This window comes from Chelon labrosus (genome assembly GCF_963514085.1).
Source record: "Chelon labrosus genome assembly, chromosome: 17".
Lineage (NCBI taxonomy): Eukaryota > Metazoa > Chordata > Actinopteri > Mugiliformes > Mugilidae > Chelon > Chelon labrosus.
In genome coordinates, this window is record NC_140350.1 from 9654183 (window position 1) to 9679600 (window position 25418).

At 43.5% G+C, this 25418-nt stretch overlaps 1 protein-coding gene across 3 annotated transcripts; it reads right to left on the reverse strand.

The window, feature by feature from the left end:
- Positions 1-121: 121 nt before the first annotated feature.
- On the reverse strand, positions 122-23856 carry mark4a (MAP/microtubule affinity-regulating kinase 4a). 3 transcript variants are annotated; one of them, XM_084565087.1, is made up of 18 exons: positions 23287-23856; positions 20814-21011; positions 19881-19934; positions 16431-16479; positions 15992-16057; positions 13710-13780; positions 13557-13613; positions 12929-13165; positions 10486-10605; positions 10286-10385; positions 10008-10117; positions 9116-9302; positions 8572-8783; positions 8192-8295; positions 6658-6942; positions 4716-4802; positions 4078-4122; positions 122-3957 (listed from the first exon to the last, which is right to left on the reverse strand). In XM_084565087.1, the coding sequence occupies exons 1-18, from the start codon at positions 23338-23340 to the stop codon at positions 3621-3623; spliced, it is 2373 nt and encodes a 790-aa protein (XP_084421213.1). In that variant the 5' UTR covers positions 23341-23856; the 3' UTR covers positions 122-3620. The 3 variants fall into 3 exon arrangements, with proteins under 3 accessions (XP_084421213.1, XP_084421212.1, XP_084421211.1); XM_084565086.1 differs by lacking the exon at positions 4716-4802; XM_084565085.1 differs by lacking the exons at positions 4716-4802; positions 23287-23856 and having other exon boundaries at positions 20814-21541.
- Positions 23857-25418: the final 1562 nt, after the last annotated feature.

Here is a 25418-nt window from a genome sequence, read left to right on the forward strand (position 1 = left end):
ATTTTGGTCTTTTTTTGTTGCAGCATCATAAATCACTGTATTAAAATACTTGAACACTCACACCAGATTGTCTGACGTAGGTACGAAAACAAGAACCCGAAATGAAAGAAAAATGCCAACATCAGTGAATTTTATTCATCTTCAGCTCCATGATCTCCTTAAATACCACAACCACTCAATCTCAGTTTACAGTTTGCTTCTGAGGGGAGGAATTAAACAGCAGAACAGTATAATTACTGATACAGGTCAAACTATGCGTGTTCTTCAGTCTATCTTGCATATAACATCAACTGTTTCCAAAAATCAGTTTTGAAAAGACAGTGCATGTTAAATACTGAGCCTCCCAGGGTCCTAATACTGTTATCATCCATCACTTGAACCAGACCCACAACACACTGTCGCTGAGCAGGTACATAAGCATTTACGCAACACTCAGGTCAACAAAAACCCTTTTCAAGAATTTTTCACAGTAGATTCCAGCTTAAGACAATGTTCATCCATCTTATACTAAGAGTGAAATGTTTCATAATAAGTTATTTGCTTTTTTTTCCCATTTTACTTCAAAAATTTCCACTGAAATGCTCAGCAAACAACCTGACACGTATTTGTGATCAGGCAACAGTTACATAACATTTCTATGGCTTGAATGCAACCCGGGGCTTTCAGCGTGTCTATGGAGTTATTAGGATCTGTGTAAATTCACGTTAAAAAGGAACCAAACTGACAATTTATTACCACCGCAAATGTCCTTGTGCAAGATCTCAATACATTTTTTTCTTACATACTGTACATTGTGGTACATTTTATGGCATATCCAAAGACTTTTAAGAACTCAGACGCCATCTTGAATGTACTGAACCTATCCTCTAGCAACAAGGTGGAATGAAATCACTGTAACTCACCCGAGCCCTTCAGTTTGTTTTCGTGAAAGGGGAATAATCTGGCGCTTCATCAAGCAATCCGTGTCTAAAACTGTGTCTGTATTTCATAAAGCTTCCGATCCTAGGTGTGCATCACGTTTCACTTTCCCCAAAAACCCAAACTCTGAAGTCATGCAGGATTGCAGGTTGGTTTTGTTCCCCATTGTCACTGACAGAAACTGCTTTAATCTAGAATTACTTCCCTTGCTCTAGCTATAAATAAACCTTGAGCTCTAAGATATATACTATATTCATATATTTTATATACAGCCATCAACTGACTGATATAAATCCTGTTTTTTTTTTAATGATATTATTCTAAAAAATAAATAAAGTACCTGTGCAAATATCCACAAATTGAAGTGTTTCACATTTAAGACATTGGCGCCCTCCAGTGGCTAGTTCTGGGTATTACCTATACAGGTACACTGGAAGGAGCTGATTCAAGTCAAAGCAAAGTGCATTGAGGTCTATATTACCTAATGCTAATATACACCACAATGAGAAACGTCCAGGGAGAGGACAAGGACAGACTCCTGGTGTCCATTTTGGTGTCTGCTTCTCACTCTAAAGGGGAGGCAGTGGCCTCCCCCCCATTAGGCTCCATGAAACAGTACACACCAAGCTGGACTGAGATGTCACACAACGTGAGAGTGAATGATGGCTGAGTGTCTCCCCGCGAGAAACAAAGCCAGACGCTCATTGTGACGATAGAAAAAAGTGGGTGGTACGTATGAAAGCGGCGGACAGATAAGGTCGGCGTCCCTTTTAAACGTAGGGAGTCGGTGAGTGTGGGTAGATGGGTAGGAATGGAACGGGATGGAGGTGGGATGGTGCGAGTGGTTTGGGTCACCATGAGCAAAGCCACAACTGAGAGATATTATTAACAGTAAATCAGCAGCCAAACAATATGATCTCTGTAGCCTACGTAAATATCACAGTACGTTATTCACTAAAAACGGAGGGAGAGTAGAAAGCTTTCTCAGTTTTTTTCTGTCTCTTTTTTTTTTTATACATTTAATATGTACTGTATGAAGGCGCTGGGGGTACTTCACTTTAAAGGCAACTGGACTAACAAGAAGAAAACACTGTCCACAATGCCTTCACTTGGCCCTTCTAGACACAGAACACTCCCCCATGATCCCCACAGTCATTAATAATGGACAGAGACGTTCATATACGGTGCCACAAGAAAAGGAGGGTGGACTCTTGGGAGTGTATGTTACCTCTGTGTGTGTAAAGGTGAGCGTGTAATCTGAGAGGTTCTGCTGCTTAGCTGAGCCGTTCTAGGTGTTTCTCACCGAAATTCTGATATGATGACTGAGGTGAGCACATGGCACAGAATAGACCCAATAAAAGAGCTGCACTGCACTGAAAATACACCCGGCTCAACAGTATCACTGCTATTTTGTGTGGGGGGGGGGGGGGGGCAGACTGCCTTTAAGGGCAGTGTTTACATGACATCTGTAGCTCACCGTTGCTTTAAATCACCTTGAAAGATTTTAACAGCTGAGGGCTTTGGATTAGAAGTAGGTCTCTCTCTTGTGTAAGTGTGACTCCTGCTGCTGTGTCTTCAGTACAATGCCGAGGGAGAAAGGTGAAGGGATGAAACTGGGGGAGGAGGGGGGTTTGGAATATCCGAATGACTGGTTTTGCTGTCAATGAAGAACAGTGACAGACAGCGAATGCAGCCAATCAGAGAGCAGCCATTTCATTCTTCAATGAAATAAGAGGTTTAAATCAAACCAGCTGTACTCATTTAATTTTGAATTTCGTTAAAGCATTGTTTTTTTTTTTACTGACCAATGAGTCTGTTTTTCACATTTGTGTTTTAAATCTCTGCTCCTGCCACGCAGAGATAATAACGTGACTGAGAAGGCATATAACTACAACAACTGAGGAAGTTCAAAATCCCTCCGGCTCATTAAACGCCTGCTGCCGATTGGCTTTTTTTTTTGTGTACCACACCAGGCTCTGATTGGCTGCTTCAAATGCCCGTCAACCCAGCTCCCACTGACCTTAATCCAGCGCCGTTGCCCTTGCTGTATGTACACAAGTGAAAGCAACGCAACGGTCTGAAGCTGCTCATCCGGTTGCTAAGTCGTACCGTCTCCCGTGTTTGTGCATGTCGTTGTCCCTAGGTGACGCAAAGTCAGCCCCTGATCATTGTAGAGGAAAAAAAAATGTATAGGTGACATATAAAAGAAGACTTCTAAAAAAAGGACTGGATGGTCAAGAGATGACGTCAAGAGATGTTTTTCTGAAGTGGCCAAAGTGACAGTGGGTAAAAACAATGATCAGAACAATAAATAACAAAATAAAGAGTCATTATGGCTAAGAGTAGCAATAAAAAATATTCAACTAGATTCCATCTGTTCCAGGTCCGGTGGGTGCAGTAGCTCAGTGAACAAGTCGGCTGAGCCGGGTGGGGTGATTGAGTGAACGGGGGTGCTTCAGTCTGTGTGACTCTACGGAACAGGTGTGCATCAGCGTGCGTGTATGTGTGTGTATATGTGTGTGTGTGCCGGGTGGGTAGTCTTGAAAGAGACAGAAGGAGAAGTTTTTTTTTCTCTCTCGGGTCCAGCCCCTCGCCCCTTCTTTGTTTTTTTTTGTTTTTTTCTTTTCTTCTTCCATTCCCTTTGCGCACACACATAAACACGCACACAGAAACACACACTTGTACGCAAACACGCCTTCCGTTCAAAGTTCAAGGTCCTTAGAGATTTGGGTGGCAATGTCCCGAAAAGCTAGCGGTGCCCCCCAGAGTCGTGTGTAGCGCACCCCGTTAGAAGTCTCGGAGGTGCCAGTGGAAAGATGGCACACCTCGGCCTCGAAAGCCACGCGGCCCCCTGCCACGCCGTGGGTGCAGGAGAGCAGAAAGGGGCCGGCATGGTGGACCTGGCAGCCACATCCGAGCGCCGCCTCCCGCAGAGCCAGTACCACCTCCGCAGGGTCCCGCCTCCCACCTCCTCTCAGATCCCAGCCACGTCCGACGGCCCGGGGCTCGGACGCTTTTTGATACCCAGGTAGATGGCAACTAGGAAAAGAAGGAGGGGAAACAGACAAGTACTCAGATAATGCATCACAACTGCTACTACACATCTCATGTCATCTATTTTTCTGGTGCTGTCAAAGCAGTTTGAACTCATGTACTGACCTTGTGACCGCAAATCTCCTGATTCCCTCAGATTCATTTGTGACCCTGTAGGACAAACAGGCAGGGTAAGAGGTCATCCTTAGACCACAGGAAGCCTTATTAACTGACCCACAACTCTCAGACGCCTTCAGCAGGGGATATTATACAGTGAGACCAAGCAAGCTTTAGCAACAAGAACAGTGCGTCCTCACCTTATCGAAATGCACTTTTCCATTTCCTCACTTTCAAAGCATGCACTTATAAATGATGTTCTACAACATCTGGACAACACATTTCCTATTCGGGATTCCCAACAACAAATGGAATAAACATTTATGAGTTTCATCCAATAAACCACAAATAAAAATATAAAACAGGATTTCTAAGGGTATGTTTATGCACAGGATGATAGAGGAGTAAAACACTTGTTACACAGTCCCTAGGGACAATGAAAGTTAAAAACAAAACTTAAATGAATGTTCCTCGACTGCAACCATGCTTGAACCAAAGTGTGCGGGACTTTGAGTGAAGATGATTCACGAGGCATGCACACGAGCAGCGTGAGAAAGTCGAGTCGACTCGAGGAAGTTCCAGTGTGACCAGGCAGACAAGATGGGGCAGCACATGCAGACAATAGAAGAAGCGAGAGACATGGGAACTTACTAACTGTTTTTGATCCTTGTGGAAGAGTACAACCCGAGACTGATTTGTTTGAGCCCTGGCGCTTGGACGGGTCAAGGTTGACCCTGATGCCATGATAGGGGGGGGAAGCAGAAAAAGATAAAGAGGGAGAAAAAGAGGTAAGGGCAGGAGGTTGGGGGCAGTAAGAGAGAATATAATTCAATCACAGGGGAGCAAGTGAAGGAAAAGAGCACAGCGCAGGAGCTGATTGGCAGGGATAAAGCTGCGGTTTGATAAGATTAGACATGTGTGATTATGACGACTGGGAGGGAGTGGGGAGCAGAGGATAATCCAGGGCCGCAGAAGGGCTTACCAAAAGGTCTGGGCAAATAAAATGTTTTGATAAGCACGGATCCATACATAGGTTGTTCTCGAGCTGAAAGGCAGAACTTCACGGCAATAATGCTATGTGATAATAACATATATTTGTTGGCCTTGGTTTGATTTAAAGAGAACTTTTCTGCAGCAGTTAAACAAGCTCCAAATCCAAAATTGCAAAAAAAAAAAAAAAAAGTTAAAAAAGCTAAGACATGCAAAACTGTCTCAAAAGTCTAAAACAAATAAACTTACCAGCTTATTAATGCTGCATAATTAGCAATAACTGTATCTTGTATCTAAAAACATTTAAATAAAATATATTAACTAAATATATAACTAATCAAAATTGTGACATTTGCAGTTAAGGAGTACTTTTGACTCGGTTTCTTGTAAGTTTGCTAATTCTCAAGTCATAATTCCAACAGGGAACAGCATATTTTGTGACACACCCAATATATTTGACTAGGCACTAATAAATCAGGAAAAATGCTGAACTACAAGTCTACAGCAAAACAGTCATTGGACGTTGTTGTGTGTGTGTGTCATGACTTTGGCACACAAGTTATAGTTTACTGATGTCCGCCCTGACGTTTATGTATTTTTAAGCATGCACAAAACTCAGATTATAACTCCAACCCTGGAAGCTTCCATACAGACTGTAATCTCTGATAATAATGGTAAATGAAGACATCTGTGATTGAGGACATCCACTTAACTCCACCTGGCTCCTTATACCTCGACATGATCGCATCAATAATTAACAGCATGCTCATACATTATTTAATGACCGAATCAAACACGTGTACTCATATTAGATCGTTTCTTTTGTTAATTTTTTGTTAAGGTTTATTTATTATTTAGCCAGTTAACAGTGCCAGGGACTTAATACTTTAAAAAGCTCATTTTTAGACATCATTTATGTTTTTTTTTCCTTTTGAGGCAACCATTTATGATAGTGACTGTGTTTTTTTTCCAAATTAATGAGGCAAAACTTCTGTTGAGTAGGAGGTCTCTAATGTGACTCGGGACTCACACTAACAAAGGAATGTGGTAAATGCAGCCCAGACCGCCTCCACATGTGGGCAGAGATCGCATCTCCCAAATGCTCAATGTGTCCTGGGTGTGTGCAGACCTGTACTTTAAGCTCGTGGATGGATGTTAATGTAAGATCTGAATGGGGCCTTAATCAAACTAAAAGTACTAAAAGAATAAAGTTGAGAATACACTTGTGAATGTAGTAGTGCAGCAACTGGCTAAATAATTGACTGCAAAGCTCTGAATTAATTTAATGATATGTCATATATATGACATACAATTAAAGGGATAGAGTTAGCAAGCTAGTTTGGGAGATGGTTAGCTAAGCTTAGCATTAGCACAGGGAATGGGGGAAACAGCTACCCTGGCACTGCTCAGCTGTTAAGTCACCTTGCCAATGGGTGGATTTAGAAAAGATAAATAATGTCTTCATAACGAAGATTTAAATGTGTTTGAAGGGTGTATAAGAGGGTTAAGAGAAGCATTTTCATTCCTGTTTGGCTCTGGTGTTCAGCACCAGAGTCCTATGTCTTCTGATGTGATATGCGACACGCAGTGCACGCCTACCTGCGAGTGAGTTTCGAGGTCAGCTTGGTGAAGAGGTTGGAGGTTGCCCTGGTGCGGGCGTGGGGCAGCGGGCTGGCTTCATGGTGGGACAGGGTGGGTGATGTGGGCGGGGCAGAGTAAACTGGGGGGCCGCGATCCCTCAACTGTCCCCCGTGAAAGGTGCTTCGGATAGTGGAGCCTCGGGTCAGGCGGCACCGGTCCGAAGAGGAAGAGGAGGAAGCCGCTCCGGCCCCAGCAATGCTGAGCGTGGAGGGAGACGCCGCAGCCATGCGGTGGCTCAGGGAGCTGCAAGGAGGAAGAAGAAGAACGCTGGATTTGTTGTTTTTACTAGTGTACGATATCTTTCCTAAAAGTGTAATCGTTTTAATCCTATGGTGTAGATACGGTTGCTTGTACACAGACCAGGGGGAGTTAAGAGGAGCATGGTAATATGTGGAATTTCCCATAAATGCATTGTCAAGAAGGAGACGCCCAGCAAACAGCCAAAGAGAAAGAAATATTAAAAGAAGGGATTATCAGACAGGGGAAAAGAGCAGTATTAACATGGAAGAGGCTTTTAAACATTGGACAACAGTGGACAGGCCTCCAACAGTTGAAAGGCATAAAGAAGGATCAGAGGTTGAACAGTTTCTGCTTGATGGTGGGTAACATTAGCTTTGCAAAGCTCAGCCATAAGGTCTTTTTGAAAGATTTTTGACGTAGAATGTATATTCTTTATCGATTTCATTTATTTTGTAGTATTGTTCACAATTTTATTAGATAAAAAACACCTTGTATAAAAAGTTAGGATTGTAAATTATGTTATTTGACCATACTTAGCCTATATTCAAGCAAAACATATCACATGCCTTCATGGTGGCCTTCTTATCAGAATATGAGTCTGGCAAGACGCCGTTTGTATTTCATTATGAGGCGTGTCTCAACTGAAAAAAAAAAAATAACTCTGCATAGTCCTCCAAGTAATCAGAGCCATTTTGTGGAGCGACTCCAGACCTTTCCACCACAAAAAAAAAAATCCTTGGGCGGGGAAGTTGGTCTGGCTTCCAGGCTATCAAATAGCATGTTTCTGCTTCAATTCAAATAACTGCAGCTGTCCATAAAATAGCCGCACTGAAATGACCTGGCCCATAGATTTTTTTTTTTTTATGTACTTTATTTCAATCCTCCACTGTCTTCCAGTGCTTCCATGCCAAAAAGAAATGTTTTTCTTCCTCTGCCTGATTTAGAGAATGCAGACACAATGCGAACACGGACAGCAAGATACCAAGGCACAAAAGGCGCACTATGAAGTTCTATTTCAGATTTTCACACATCCTCCAGACAGCAGAGAAACTGGAGGCGACAATGACTGGCCCTCTAAGCGAACATGATCAGGCACCTGCCTTTGAATGTTAACATATGATTTCAGATTTTATAAATTGTTGCTTTTTTTTGCCACAGGCCTGCATGATTTCTCTGAAATAGCTGGTACTTGTTAAATCCATCTAGGAAAGATCTGTGCTCGCCAATATGAACCGCGACAACAAAATGGTACCTGTTGTCTTTGCCGTTCTGCAGAAGAGAGTGTCTGTCAGCACCTGAGCGGTCCGTGCACACGTACGTATTTCTGCGTGTCATTGCGCTTCCAGGGATGTTATTCTACAGAGAAAGGCATAAGAAGAAGAAGATATATGCTGAAAAAATTAAAAAAGTCACAGGAAGTTGAAGAAGTTGTTCTTTTAGCAAGATTTTTCAAGTTCTGCTGCTTTAAGTACAACCCTTACAGCTCATCATAGTAGCTAATTCAGCTCGTTTAATCTTGAATAAAAAATATCTGATGATTATAAATCCAGATTGACTTTTTTCTAAATTAAATTTTGGGTATATCCCATTTGATGAAGATTACACAGCCCTTCAGTAATGTGCCCAGCTTACTGTGGTGGCAGTCATGTCTTTGCGGCGGTCTGGGATCTCAGATTTGTTGGGGTTGTTGGCACTGCTGACCATTGGGCTGGAGGGAGGGAGGCTGTGGCTCCCCATCACGCTGCAGCTGGCCTTACGTGAAGGCATCCGACCTTCCCGCAGCTCCCGGTCGCCCGTGCTGGTAGGGCTCCGCTTGGGGTGCATGACGGGCATGGAGGGCCCGCCTTTGTTGTGGAGGACAGCAGAGCGCATACACACAGAGACTCATATAAGGAATATTCTGTAGATAGGGTGGGACACGTCAAGTGTGGCTGATCTAGCAAGTTACAGCGTTATCTTAAAAACCTGAACGCCTGGACTGAAAGAATTGGAAGAGTTTCCATATCAGCTCCAGAGTAGTGCTTGGTTTCCGAGGATGTAACACAACTAACTATGTATTTAATGACGGTTGGGACAACCAACCAACGACTAATTTTGGTCCTCGGGCCTTAAGAAGCTTAATGGTTCAAGCCTTGATAAATATTCGGCTCAGAATGAAGTTAGAGAAGAGACTCACAGAAGTCGCTGTGTCGTCGCTGCCTGTGGTAGGTGGAGGCACTACGCTGAGTCTTGCTATGTGAGGAGGAGGTGGAGGAGGAGGAGGAGCCAGTGGCTGAGGAGTGCTTGTTGGTCCCGTTAGTGATGGGGCTGGGTCGTACCCTCGCCAGGGACAGGCTACTAGCAGTGCGGGCCTCACTGCCCTCCTATGTTGTCCCGGGGAGATCGCATAGAAACGTGTTAGAAAGGATGACCCAGTGCATAAAACCTCAATCATTTCTGAGCACTAACAGAAACATGAACACAGCATTTAAGACAAGCTAACTTTTATTATAAAGTAGACACAACAAAGGCATGTGTCTTGCGGCTTAGCTTAGGGCTTAAAAACACACAGACACGTTTGAAATATTTAAGGGAGCAGCCAAAAGAAGGAGCAGCCACAGTGATCTGTTGGATGAAGAGCTGCACACTTCCAATTTCACAGCATAAAATCTGATCAAAGTTTTTCACAGAATGATGGAAAATGACAATTATTGTATGGTTTCATTATCAAAATAGTTTGATTTGCTGCTTAACAGGTTAAACGAACCGCCAGGCACTTCTGATTTAAATCTCAAATTTGCAATTTAGTTTATATTTTGGCAAACAATCCTTGTATGGACATTTATGCTATTAACAAATTAAACACAGCTGCATTTGAAAACAGGATTTTGAATAAATGTGTGTTCATGTTCATGTGAAATGATGCCGTTCGCTGTCTGAAGTATTATTGCATGTAAACGTGGTATTCAAAGAAAAAGCCAACCTGATATTTCATAGCTAATTTCTCTGGTAAGACTGTTAGTCCTTATGCATACCATATAATAACGCAACATAACAAACAATAAAAAAGGTAGATTTATAGAACTCACATCGCCTTTGCGGCCGAGCAGTAAGTAGGTGGCGGTGACGTCATTGTATTTCTGATTGAGAAGCGAGTCCTTGATTTCTTCTGGAGTGAAGCCCATCCCGACCATCACCTCTGAGTAACACAATTGACACACAAAAAAAATAAAAAATGTAAGAAATGTGACAGAGTTGCAAATCTTTTTATATCTTTCCTATCATTGTATATGTATGTTGATGTAAGCTTCAATGGACAAGACTTCCAGCAGCTTAAGCTCCAGTAGCAAAAGCCCAGCTGACTCACCTATGCGAGCTGGATCGCTGTAGTCCTCGACGGGTTCTATATGGGGCTTCAGCTCCTCCCCCTCGTATCCTGAATTTATCCACTTGTCCTTCATGACTTGCTGTGAAAAGAAAAACACAGGAAAGTTTCAGCCGAGTCTGAATTTCACTTCATGTTCTGTAAGTGCCTTAGCTTCACTTGACGTGAATTGCTCTGCTCACCTCAAGGGTGCAGCGTTTGGAGGGATTGAGCACCAGAAAGCGGCGAAGGATCCCCTCACAGTCTGTGGACATATAGAAGGGCACACGGTACTTCCCCCTAAGCACGCGCTCCCTCAGCTCCTGTTGATCACATCAATCACATGTTACATACAGTAATGATGAAGGCAACACATACACCAGAATCCAGTTACAAAATGTACAGTTTAAAAAGAATCTTTGTCCTCATCTCTTGTTTATTGACAGTTTTGAGCACAACCACTCAATAATGTGGAATGCCTTATATAATTACAACATATCCAACACCCATAAACGCATATCACACCGGTCTGACATTCACCGATAACTGAAGTCTAATGGAACAGTGTCTGCATCATAAAAATTTTAAAACCCCACGTCCTTCGCTGCAGGAAGTACGTTGGGGTGCACTTAGATATGAGGGGGGTTAAATGCATATTTGTCTCCACCCTCTGGTAAAGCTCTAGGGGGGCATTCATTGCCATCTGCTGGATTTTGGCTATACTATTTAACATTTTTTTTAGCAGCAGTTCTCACTACATAATTGTGCAATAACCTTACAGGACAAAAAAAAAAGTGAAAACCTTTTAATGATACGGTGGCCGTGATATCTTGATCAGTATTCTTAAAAAAACAGCTCTGAACGGCTGAGGGTGAAAAGTCTTTTGTGGCTGCCAAACACAATAATAGAAGCCACATGAAACGGGTGAAGCCAAATTGACCGTGTCCTTTTCTTTCATGTCAGTACATTTCATTCAGGTCCCACGACCCTCAACAGGGCACACATAAAGAACACAGTGTACACAGGACTCTCTCCTGGTGACTAGATATAAATAATAACTGCTCAGTTCAACTCTGCTTCAATTTGCAGGTGTAACTGGGTTTTTAAAGATGTCCTGCCTTGACAGTTTGACAATAGCAAGTTAACCAGTTACTTCATTCAGCACGCAACTGGCTTGCCTTCCTGGGCAGAGAGCCATGTGATCATCTGGTAGTAGTTTGGCCAGCATCAGAAAAACATACATACATAACCTAAGGATCAACATATGATGATTAATCAAAATAAAATAAAGTGACAACAAGATGCCAGGAGAGAAGCCTTGAAATACGGAAGAAATGCTGGCAAAAACAGGAGTGTTCACAGGTAAGACACATGTATACACAGTGAACTGTTTTCTGGTAACATTGACCGGCAGATTTAGACTCAAGCACACAGCACAAGAGTAACGGCTAAGAAACACACAAAAAACCCAGTCCGCAAACATACAAAAACTGGAACACATGAGTTCATACAGTAGATTAAATAGCTCGCACATTTAAATCCTAACGACTGATTCATATTTTCTGGTCATAGCCGTATGTTATGTGATAATTCAAGGGATGAAGAGAGAATGGACATGGGCCTTCTGAGGGTGTCCTGTGGTGTCTGGCAACAGGATGTTGTTAGTGGGGGCCTTTTGGTCCTCCGGATTGAGGGGAGGGACCTCTGTGGATCATTCCACAGATACTTGATCAGTTTGGGATGTAGTGAATTTGGAGGCCAGGTCAACACCTTGTGCTGTTCTTCATGTGCTTGTGTCAGGCTGCATCCCGCTGGGGATGGTTGCTGCCATCAAGGAGTGTCATTGCTATGGGGTGGGGGTGCCTGGTCTGGTCTAGGTGGGTGGTAAATGTCTAAGTAACATACACATGGATGCCAGGTCCAAGAGTCTTCCGCTGTCAGTGGTCATAATGTTGTGGCTGATCGGTGAAGAGTTAGTTGATAAAGTAAAAAATAATACTGTAGCACACAAATGCCAAACATACATTTTAAGCAGAGTGGGATAATTCTTTAAAGATGCTATATAGATATATTTCCCTTAATAAAAAAATCCATTGAATATCCGTAATAAGAAAGGGCTCATTTGAAATCACGTAAACTGAGTAAGTAACTATTATCATGCCACAGTGCAGAGCACTCTAAAGCATATAATGTAGGGTCTTTTAGTTTATTATTTTGGTTGTATGGCTTACAATTTAATCAGATTTAGAATAAGAAAAGTTTCTCTGTGCTTTCATAAATGTTCATTTCCCACACAGCAGCGAGATCCTTTCAGGTGAAAAAAAGCTTTGATAGACCCAGTGTACAATCGGTCCAGCAACAAATGTCACAAGACAAAGTTAGTTAGTGAACATAGTGACACTACGCAGCTAAATATCTGCTAAAACTTAGATATTACTGAAGATGAGATGGTGAGGAGTAAAAACGACTAACCATTCCTATCATCTGCTATAGTATGCATTCTGGCCTTCACACCAGCTATAAGAACTACACTGCACACCTATGCATGCCATACACATAAACCCATTATTGTAACAGTAACTCTCTGAGGAAAACTCCTGCCTCTACGTGTCCCCAGACAGACAATCCCTGCTCCGATCCACTTGCCTTCAAGTTCTGCCCGTCAAAGGGCAGGGAGCCGCTAACCAGCGTGTAGAGGATGACTCCCAGACTCCAGACGTCCACCTCAGGCCCATCGTACTTCTTCCCCTGGAAAAGCTCAGGAGCAGCGTAGGGCGGCGAGCCACAGAACGTGTCCAGCTTGTTGCCCAGTGTGAACTCATTGCTGAAGCCGAAGTCGGCGATCTTGATGTTGGCATCGGCATCCAGCAGAAGGTTCTCTGCCTGAGTCATACATACATTGAGGGAGAGGACGAGGCCGGCATGGAGAGCGTGAGGCGGGAGTGAGAGCAGAAACAACATATTGTGGGAGGTAAGGGGGTGAAGGAGAGAAAAATTGTTGGATAGAGAGAAGAGAGGAAGAAAAAAAAGACATCATAAGAGACAAATAGGAATGGGGGCTACCCTCCCAGATTGTTAAAGAAACAGCCTCTTCCCTCATCAGCGTGATTAAGATGCTAAAGGACACTTCTCACGGACACAGATTAAGACTAGTCCCAGATTATAACTTTCAGTTCAGTGTAATCTGTCAGTGAAAGAAATTTGCTAGTTGAGGACTAGCCTTAATCCCCCCCATCTCCGAAAGCTGCCCAAAACATCCTCTGAGCTTTCTCACCTTCAAATCTCTGTGGACAATGTTCTTCGTGTGGCAGTAGTGGACAGCGGAAACAATCTGTGAACACGAGGAGACGGACAAACCTGAAGCACTGACGAGTAAACGGGAGGATCGGTGTGCTGCGGCCATCAAGAGTATCAAAAGTATTCATACCTGTCGAAATTTGGCTCTGGCTTCAACCTCCTTCATTCTGCCATGAGACACGAGGTAGTCAAACACTTCACCTGTGAGTGAGCACAGGAACGTTCCAGTCATATTATTAGTCAATTTAATATTGCTGATATAAACATTCAATTCCAATCACTTCTGTTATTAATATTTAATAAGGTGCAAGTGCTTTCAATGCATCAACTTCAATTTTATTGTTCTCCCAGGGAAATTTGTGTTGTAATCACATGAAACACAGGACGCAGACAGACTTAAAGGAATAGTTTGACTTGTAAGGACATGTAATGTGTTTGCATACTATCTATTCAGTATGAAGCTGCAGCCAGTTAGATGATCATACTAATGACTGGAAACAGGGAGGAGCAGCTAAGTCTGTGTAAAAGGAACTCCATTATAAGGTGAAAAATCACTAATTTATATCTTGCTGCATTTAAATAATGCTATGACACTTTGGAAGAATGAAACAACACATTCTTCAAGGGTTTGCTGCAACAGTACTACTTGGCTTGGTGCAGGCTTACAGTGGCAAAGGATGGTCAATGGTAGCACTTTTGCTGCTTTTAAATAGGGTTCTGAATTAATTGCATCAAATAACTTTTTCATGGTCTAGATATGGTCCATAATATTTTAAGACATCATTCATCTCCCATTTTGTCTGTATATACCAGCTATTTAACGCAACCTGGAGTGGTTTTGCTGTTTTGCTAAAACTGACCAATTGTCTAGCCACTAGTTACAGCAGCTAGCAGAAACATGCTAGTGCTAGCTGCTGTAGTAACCGCTAGCTTTTTGCTACAGTTCTGATGGTGCTGGCTGATCATCTGCCATTGATTGTGTACAACTAAACGTACTGTCCAAAAAGACAGACTTTGGTCTTCACAGGCATCTGGGCACCACGAAAGCTACCCCGTACACCTTTATGGTCTTCTCTTCAGGACTTTAGTCGATATGGGCCTGTAAGAACTTGTCACATTGTCCAAGGTCACAGTAAGCAAATAATATAGTCTCATCCAGAGCACAGAAACGGGGATTGGCGACAAGAAATTGACACAAATAGAAACATAAATGAGACTAATGGGGGGAAAAAGAAGAGGAGACATTGGAGACATCCAATGCAGTGCGCTGACATTATTCCTGAGACAGCATTTCAAGCCAGTTTAAGTGGCAGCACAGATGGTTGCTCAGTTGTTTAAAACGTGGTCCCATACTGTACACTATGGTTGTATGTTCATGAGATCAGCTATTAAGGGAGAGTCTGCAGTTATTTTTAATTTAAAGATTGTGTCTTTCATATGTGGCTTAAAAGAAGAATGGTTGACAGTATTAAAGGTTTTGCTCAATAGTTTCTACATAGACCTATGATACAGGGACGTTTTTCAGGAGGTTATTTCTCAATTTTTTACTTTCTATTTCTCCTTGGCAAGTACAGTATAGTACATGCACAATTACAGATGCCCAAACAGGCGTGCAGATCTATGTGTGAAGGTAGGGGCCCTGTGATGTCGTCTCACGTCGCCTGCGTCTGTGTCTTGCAGCTGAGCACAACACAAAGACTATAGCTCACGACCAGCTGTCAAATACAGTATCTTCTATTAGCTGGGAGGCTAGGATGAGCAACAAGCTGTTATACAAAGCTGGCCTCTCCTTAATCTTGCTGCTTTACACTAGGGGAAGGAAATGTTTGTGTCTTTGAATATTTAGATTAGATAAAGGTGAAAAAACGAGACAAGCATCCTGCGTACATCTTTAAACTTTGTTTGGGTTTACTTTTATCACTTCTGTGTTTCTTCACGTGCACTGTTAAAAAGCCAGTCCATCAGAGAGATCTCTCTCGCTGACTTGTTCCAATGCCGAATCAACATGCTGAATTGTCTGAAAAGCCAATGATAGTGCTGCGTGACAGAATCTAGGGCCACAGATGCTCACCAACAGCCCAACATTTGAAAACGTCACTGACAACCGTCTGCTTGGTTTGTCACTGCTTTTAGAGGACCCTTTGCATCCAGATGCGAGACTAGAATCAATCTCCACCTCTGACTCTTGGTAAATTTGTTAAACTATTTCTTTAAGCAGTTCTGCAGACAGAAAACAGATAATTTTACTCCTAGACGCTGTGTTTCACTCCACATCTAAAGGGAGGAACTAAAACTATAAAATGATTTAAATAGTCGAGAGTTTTCTGTTGGAGCCTACAAGTAGTTTAGTTACACCAAATCTGTAACCGCATGATCACAGCGTTTCCTGGACATGACCGCTGATGCACCCACCTCCACTGGCGTACTCCATGATTAGGTAAAGGGTCTTATCCGTCTCAATCACCTCGAACAGCTGCACTGTAACCCACACAGAAACAGATTAAAATCACATACATACATACACACATATATAAACAAATCCTGCTCACATTATAAATTACAGCACAGCCGTCTGTCTGCCTGTCTGTCTTAATACAGAGGAACCCGCCACTAATGCTGTGGGGGGTTTTGATTCATGTGACATTTCAGCTTAAGAAAATCCAACCTCGTGACCTCTATATGAGGCGTGAGACATCGCTCGCTGCTGTTCGGTCAATGAACACTCCACAGCTTATTCAAAGCATTATTCTTCCGTCTGGTCACACACAGGCAAGCAAATCACACACACACAAACATGCATGGATGCTACTTCAGACTGACAAACAAGGAGCGCAGTATATATGTGCCTTACCTATGTTAGGGTGATTTAAGCCTTTCATTATTCGTACCTCCCGAAAGAGCTGAAAGAACAAACAGAATTTTAATGCCGTGATAAATAAACATCACGTTTCAGCCGCTGCCTTTGACTGATCGTCTCCTTTCAGCAATGAGGGTATTTTGCAGATATTTCAGCGTTTTCTGACCCATGTTTTCAGGCCCCACAAACCATATGATGCCAGAGAACTGTCATGCTAGTTTGAGTGTGTACATCTGTATAATGTATTTTGTAGAACTGGTTCCCAAATGGGAACATGCTGCAGACAAGACTTTCACAATGACCATGGAGGGCTTAATAAAGAGATGCAATTGAGTGGGATATGTAGGAATACATGTGTTTGGAGGAGGATCCATATTAAAGACTGAAATCACACTATTGTGATCTGTGCATCTTTAAAATTTCAATTACTGTGCAGAATCTGGCATCTGTGTAGTGCCCAAGGAGCAAATTGGGAGTTAGGAACCTAAGCCATGGATATGTGGGGAAGCAAACCTGTGATCCTCCAGTAACAAGCTCCTCCTTTAACCACTACACCACAGCTGATACGTCGGATACTTCCGTTTAAACCATCCCCCTTCAGTCAGACAATGCCACAGCATTTAGAAAATATTCTTTTGATACATCACAGATTAGTAAAGGGAGTCTACATTAAAGGCATGGTTGTATATTTAGCATACAGTTGTGTCTTTATAGCGCACTAATGTGCAATCAGCGCTACTGCTGTAATCAAACTGAGACCAGTAAAAGGAGATACGTTTGTTCTATAACAAGCAGCATTATTAAAAGAATTTGCAAAAACCTCCCCCAGCATTAAAAACCAAAAACGACAATTACAAATCACCCACACACAAATGTGACGAATCTGCAGCCAAAATCAGACCTTCTACTCCGTTTGAGCACTTCTCCCTGCATGTGCTATGTCTTCTCTGGAGGATATATTTGTACACTTCTGTCAGAGCAGTGCAAAGGATTAAATTTGAGCCAGCTCCCTTGGTTTCATGTGCAGAACAGTGCACTCCCCTGACAAAAGCCCCTCACTGAAAACTAGGAACTAGAACCTCCATGTTGCATTAAAATAAAATACAAAATATAAAACTATATATTTTATGATGGTACGATAAGCTTTTCTATTCTCCTTTCTCAGCCCCCCATTTCTGATGTGTTCCCTCCCCCTTCATTCATTCCTCTTGCAGTCTTCTCCTCTAGCAGTGCCCCAACGTCACTGTTGCCATAGCGACCCAGGTATTAAGATCCGGTCCTTTCCCAGCTTCTCCAGCTGTGCTGGAGGGAATCTTGGGATACGTAGTGCCGAAGCGTCTCATCATCCAAGCTGTCCCATTAATTCCCTGCTCGTCACGGCAGGGCAGAGCGGGTCAGATCCGTCAAAACAATAAACAATCCCCCGGCAACATGTTCGACCCCGGTCATTGCTAACGACTGCAAATAAATAGCAGGCCTACAGTGACGCTGCCAGAATGGATGCACATGCTACTGCTACCTATCTGTGAGAACTCCTTCATGGATGTTGAGCTTAGATTTTCTCAGCTGCGATTTCACTTCCCTCACCGTTCCTCCCCCTGTTTACCCACTCCTGTACAACACATCATCCCCTTTCCTTCTCCCCTCTACATACATTACCGTCCAGATTATGCTAATATAGGCTCTTCAATGTCTTCAGTCCTAAGGATTTTCTCTAGCCCACGGGTATGTAAAGAAGTCTGTTATCATCACCGGCCAATTGTGGAGTGTTTTCTCCGATCGACAGCCAATCCTTTGCCTCTCTCCTCAATCCTGTTTTAAATGTTGCACCATTGTCTCTCACAGCGAGCCGGTCCAGCCAAGAAAAGCAACAGGCAGAAAGATGGGATCATGTGATTATACTTCCTGCAAAAGGGGGTTATACGCTCACGAGGTCAGGTAAAGAAAATCCATTTTCTGTCATGATATAAGCACCAGAAATATGATGAGTCAAAGTATCAGGATTAAAGGAAGCCAGTGATCAAAAGGGCAAAAGAAAACAGTGAGCACTTTATGCATTTATGTACCAAAGCCTTGATCACACTGTTACAACTCAAGGTCACTGCTATTGCTGCACTGGCAATGCAGATGAACTGACTATAAATGGTGCCAACTTAAAAATATATACACAGTTGTAACAGTTAAGTGCAGCTGTTCTGAATAAATCCTACTGGACATTTTTGCCATCCATTTACATATTAAGTGGACCCCTAAAACGATCTATGAAATAGGATCCAGTAGGATGTACATAACTGAGGGGGAGACCTAAAGGGGAGACCATGCTGCTTTAATTCAACGTTGCATCTCATGTTTAAGGAAAACTGTCCTTTTCTCTGCGTGCAACAAGACGTACAGATGTATTCCAGTCCAACACAATCACAAACACGCATCTAAAGCATGATTATTTTGTCCCTGATTTGATCCTTCTGCTCTGTTCACTTCTTGCCCACGGGCAGAGGAGCCTGTGAAGGCTGAGGGAGGTAGAAGGAGAAAAGGGACAGGCAGGGAAAGACTTATGGCTAAATGCTGCTGTCACTTTGGCCCATGTGTGCACTTAAACAGCACTGCAGTGTGTCTGCATTCTTTGTCTTTCTAAGATTGTTTTATCTGACTGTGCCATCCAGCCGCATGACGCACACATGACAAAGGAGAAAGGCTTCCGACTGCTGTGATTGAGCGATAAGATGGAGGTATCTGGGACTGTGATCAACCCATGATCGAATGGGCTTCATGCCTTCAAGCTTTGTTGCGTCTACATTTCCAGTCCAGGTTTCTAGTTGTGTATGAATCCATCTCCAGCGTCCACTGTCCTGCCTGTTCCTGTCCTTCACGCACAACAAGCCTCGAATGTTCACAACTCAACGCACAACGTGCTGACCAGCAGGAAAAGAACAGCTCTCACACAGGAATGGTGGCAAAACCAAGCACCACTTCTAAACTCATACAAACTCATTGCGGCTTCCTTTGTTATCCACTGAAATGTGTGTTTGGGGATAATAAATTAAGAGCGCAAGCACATAAAAAGATAGCATGGGTTGGGTGACCGCGGTTTGCAGGATGAGTCACCCCACTCTCAGGGCAGCGATTAGCCCAGAGAGAGACGAGAGATGATCTCTGGAGCAGAGGTCTCCTCTCTTTCCCATCCAGTCCCTAGCACCTGCCAAACAGCATCACATCCCACGAGCCCTCTCTCTATCAGCTGCTCTCTCCTTTCTGCCCCTTCTGAGGGGAGAAACAGCTGAGGATAAACCTGGACCTCTCTCCAAGCCTCAAACAGCATGTTACATTAAGAAAAAAAAAAGGTCAGCCATATTTTGAATGTTATGCTGCTGCTGCTGCTTATGAGGGCAGACAGTATGAGACAGAGTAACTCGTTTCATTTGTACCTCAATAAAAGAAACTCACCTTTTGTAGGCTGGTTGGGTTCAACTGAGTTTTGTCAATGATTTTTATTGCAACCTGGAAAAGATAACAATGTTTTTTTCATGAGGAAAAGTAAACACATCAAGAAAAAATTACAATTACATGAATAGTATACAATTGTCTACTAAAGCAAGTAAATGCAGGCCGAACTAAACATTTACTTTAAGAAACTAGCCAAATAAATTTGAGTGCTTTTAATCCCCACTGAATAGAATTGCTGCAGCTAAACCAGGCTACAGTGACAGATCTCTGCCAAACACTGGTATTAAAATGTTTAAAGTATCAAAAAGGACATGGGCTAAAAACTCATCCTAAAACTAATTAACACTTCCATGCCCCCTAGTTTAACCATACCATTCCCTGTTCAGTATGATAAAGAAATAGTCATTTTGTTTAGTCCTTTCAATCAAGCCATCTTTTATAATATGGTTTTTATGTTGTGATTTATGGCTTTATAATTCTGTTTAAATTAGTAGTCGACCGATTAATCAATCGGCCGAGTGACGGGGCCGAGGAATGCCACTGGTAGATAGCTGGCGCTGGACAAATTGGCCACTCTTTATAATGTATGCAATGTATTATTGAACTCATTTCTCACAGCACTTGACCTGCAGCACATCACACACAGGTTACCTAAAAGACTACATCCTACGACTTGTAACCCATTTCTTGTACTAACCTGGAGTTAACATAAGGCACATGCTGCTCTCTGCTGCTAAATGTTGTTGTTAAGTGTACTGAAAACGACGTCAATTAGGTGATATAATATAAGGTTCTTTTTTTTGTCTCAACATTGGACTGAATCACATCTTAAAGACAGCAGCAACATTAGCTCGTTGATACCTTTCCACACTATGCAAACATCATTTTTTCTCAATCATCTATCGAGTAGCCTCCGCTGCTTTTGTGTCTCACCTCCTTGCCCGTCAGGATGTGCCGAGCCAGCTTGACCTTGGCAAAGTTTCCTTTGCCGATGGTCTTGAGCAGTCGGTAGTTGCCGATGTGCGGCTGCTCATCGGAGCAGGAGGCGATGGAGTTCCTGCACCGCGCACCCAGCGAGCGGCTGGACTGGCTGGTGGACTTGTCTGAGCGGCTGGCCCCCAGCGACACATGCTGGAAGAAAATGAAGAAGAAGATGTTGGAGAAGGGAGAAATAGGTGGATGGAGAGGAGGGGGGTCACCAACTTCGCCAACACCAGGATCATACAGAGCAGCAGCAGGCTGGTAAAGGAACATCCAGGACTGTCTGTTGAAGCACTGATGGTCTCCAGAAGTAAAATGACCAGGGTTACTTCCTGCTGTCTTGTTTTTAGGCAGCAACTGAACAGTTTCACTGAGGATCTGCTACATTTGTGGAGACCACAGACGACAGCCAAGCTTTATATACATACATAATCAACAGGTTGGCTTAGAAGGTGACATGTTGGAGCCATATCGCCACAATCAATCCACCAGATGTTCACTTGTTAACAGCTGTTGTCCAGCACATGAAGACTCAGATCCTATTGTGTCCATTATGGGATCATCATCAATACATTTAGTGGGCTACTACTTGACTGTGGAGGGGTTACGGTAATATTGGCGCTGGTACGTGTGGCCGCTTTAAAAACAGCTATCTACTTGATTCTGGACCTCAGTGCTTCAGACATTGTTGTGCAAGGCAGATAGAGTCCCAAGCTTGGGTCACAAGGAAGGAAGCAGAGTAGAAGAAAAAGGCGCGACAACACTGTGCATTTACACAAACAAAGCCTGACGTATAAGAGCATGAAGCAGCTTCATGTCATGTGAAAAAAAACATAGGAGAAAAGACAGAGACTGGATAGCAGGGAGTGTGTAGGGTAAATTAAGTGCCGAAGCAGGAAAGAGAGATGCCAGGATATCTGCTAGATAGTGGGCAAAAAACCCCACTGTGTCACTCAGAGAATGGGTAACTAGTGGAAAGAGGCTTGTAGGAGCAAAGAAGAAAAGAAAAAGGGAGCAGATGCCGGCACAGTGGTCCCTGGCCAGTCCTAGGCCCCGAGGCATCACACTTCCATCCCCCCAGCATGTCATCTTGCTCTCTGCTTCACACACAAACATACAAACACAGCCACGCAGCCTTAAGCCCCACCTTCGGGTCCCTCCCTCCTCTCCATGCTACCATTCGGTGTTCCCACGCCCCACCTAGAGCCAAATTGGACCCTCTCTCCACAATCTCCACCGCCGACCGCTCCAAACGGCACCGGAGTGACACACACGGCGCGCAGCGAGCACAAGTGCACTAATCCGCCGACTGTACGTTACACATCACACCGGGGGCCTCACCTGTGCCAATGTGGCGAGGCAACATTTCATCCACTCAGTTCACTCATCCGTCATCTTCACTTAATTGTAGAGCGATGAAAGCACATCCAGGTCTATTCTAATGGTGGGAACGGATCTGCATTCTCAATCAATCATGCATCTCATAGGACGCACACACTTCTGCACATCCAGTTCCACACACACATGCATAAACACACACACACACACACACACACACATCTACTGGCTTAACCATCCTTCTGTGCTGAGCTCTGCTAACAAACAGATGGGGAGGGGGGTCTTGCCAGAAGTGTTTAGGGCAGTGAAATGACATAATGCAACGTCAATCAGTCATGTTACCATGCTATCATAAAGGAGGATAGATAGATAGATAGATAGATAGATAGATATGCAGAACCTGTTATTCCGTTTTGGCTTCTGCCTTTTCTGCAGGCCGCTACTGTTTTCCACTGTACTCAATGTATGGCGCTGTCTGACACCCACTGGCTCTGGGGTTGGGCGCTTTGTAGGCTGCGCAGCAATGGACTGCACATCATTTTACGCAGTAATCCCCTCGCTTCCAACGAACAACCCAGATATTCTCTGTACATTTATTCTGGCCTCTTGTGCTCTCGTCCCACCCATCCAATTTCTGGGGAACACACGCACACACATACAGCAGCAGCAGCAGCAGCGGCAAGGAGTATGATGTGACATCACTATCTCTCCACAGCCATATAATAAGAGGTGACGGCTGGTTTTCAGGCTTTCTGCGCATATCCGCTGAGCGTTATCATATGCGGATGGACTCATTCCGGGCTGTTTGCCTTCCATCAGCTCTTTCCCTGCGCAGACATTCAAGGTTAGCCCATTTCGAGAGCACGTTCTGCTCAAATATCTGTCAAATGCCACTTCTACAGCCATTTAGTCTCACTAGAAGGGGGGAAGCACAATCTACGACCCTCCAATATGCACTGTGAATAAAACCAGAGAACGCAAAAGGCCACACATTTAATGGAAGCTTCTTTTTTTTCTTTTTCTAAGGATGCACGATTTATCATTTGCATGCACACAAATACAGGCTACAGACTGAAATTGCACTTACATGGTCTCCAGTACTCCTGTCGTTTCCAGACGGTAATGCAGGTCGAGAAGACATGTTGTTTTCTTTCTCCTTTTTTTTTTTCCCTGAGTAAGAATCACGGTGTGTTTGCGCGGATGATATTTACAAGCTCCAGAGACTGAATAACATCCGCAGATGCGACCCACCGTCCCAAATCAATCTGCCTCTTCTCCAAACGGCCGAGCCGTGGTCGAGAGGAGACCTCTGCCTATCATGGCAGCAATGGATATGTGGAAGGGGGGTGTCCTCAAGCAAGCTGCATTTTCCGCCGTGCACTTTGCAAAAAAAATTACGGCCGATCAGCGATGCAGCGAATGCAATGCAATGCAAATCCCGAGCATCGAATAAGTGCTAAAATGCGGTGATGTTTGGCCGGAGCCCAGCGTCTCTGTGGCGACTCTCCACCCCCTGCTTCATTTCGCCATACAAAACAAACACGGCTCCTTCTGGATGTGTGTCATCTCGGTTTGTCATAATACTGACCGACGCGATGTTTCAATTTAACCCCGTGACGCCAGTGCAACCCGCTCCGCTTTGCAGCAGGTCGCAGGAAAACACAGCTTGCGGTGCGGCGGGGGAAAAGGCCGAAATGTTCAGAAATCGGTATTCCCGGTCGGTGAGATGCGCACCACCGTTAGGTCAGAAAGAACACTCGGAGACAAGACTTCCGGTCGGAGGTTTGGCAATAAAAGCCTCAATGGCAACGATACAACTAGTCGAACATATATTAGGACAAAAAAAAAAAAAAAAAATATTACTACAATTATTATTATTATTATTATTATTATTATTATTATTATTATTATTATTATCCATAGATTAAAATAAGTTTAAACAGTTTTCAGTAGGCCCCGGCTGTAGTGTTTTGTTTCTTTCTTATTTATTACTTGTTTTATTGTATTGTATTTGCGCACAGTTCAATTTATTTAGAACTCTACTTGCTGTGCTTTTATTTTAATTCAGTTTATTTTCTTGTGCGTAAATGCACAACCTCCTAATCTGCCTCCTTTAGGGGGTCATTGCTGGCAAAATAAATGTCTTTTATGGCTTGAATTAAAAGGGCAGAATTCAAAATCATAAATTATTCCGTGTGAGCTCTCGTGTTTATTTGCTTACACGCTAAAGGAAGCAACATTGTGGGAATCTGCAGAAGCTGACCGTGAGCGGACAGATAAACGGCCCAGTTTTTCCAAGTATCGCTTGTCACCCCTTTATTTTACAAACCATATCTGTCAACTTCCTGCCTGAGCCGTCTGATCCTACTTGACTTGACGCAGCTGAGATGCGCCACATCAGAGATGCTGACAGGTCCAACACAACACAACCGCTGCCGGTTCCATCAGCGTAGATTAGTGCGTAAATTTGCATAAACTCTCCAAAGATGGCCGAACTACGGAGCTTCAGCAGTCGAAGCTCAGATCCCAGAAGCAGCCCTCTGCTTCGCGGGTGGTGTGGAAGAGGGCCTACACGGGATGAGGGGATAGCCTCTGCTGTAGGTGCCAAGGCTCTTGAAGAGAGCAAATCATTTAAAAAGTCAAATTCATCACTTCCTTAAACCCCGAAACCCCTGAAAGTCAACAGCTGGAAATATGTTTTAAATTTTGGATTAGGAGCATACACCAATCAGCCACAACATTAAAACCACTGCCATGAGAAGTGAATAACATTGACCATCTTATGACAATTCAATGTTCTACTGGGAAACTTTTGGACCTGGATTTCATGTGGATGTTACTTAGACATGCACCACCCACGTAGACCAGACCAGGCACCCCCACCTCATAGCAATGACACTCCTGACACAGGCACACAAATGTTTAAGAACAACTCAAAAAACATGAACAATAGCACAAGGTGTTGACCTGGTCTCCCGATTCACTAGATCCCAAACTGGTCAAGTATCTGTGGGATGATCCACAGAGACCCCTCCCCTCAACCCATAGGACCCAAAGGCCCCCACTGACAACATCCTGTTGCCAGACACCATAGGACACCCTCAGAAGGTCCATGTCCATTCTTTGATGAGTCACAACTGTTTTGAAGGCACAAGGGAGACCTACACAATATTAGCAAAGTGTTGGCATAATGTTATGCCTGTAGAAATAAATAATGGT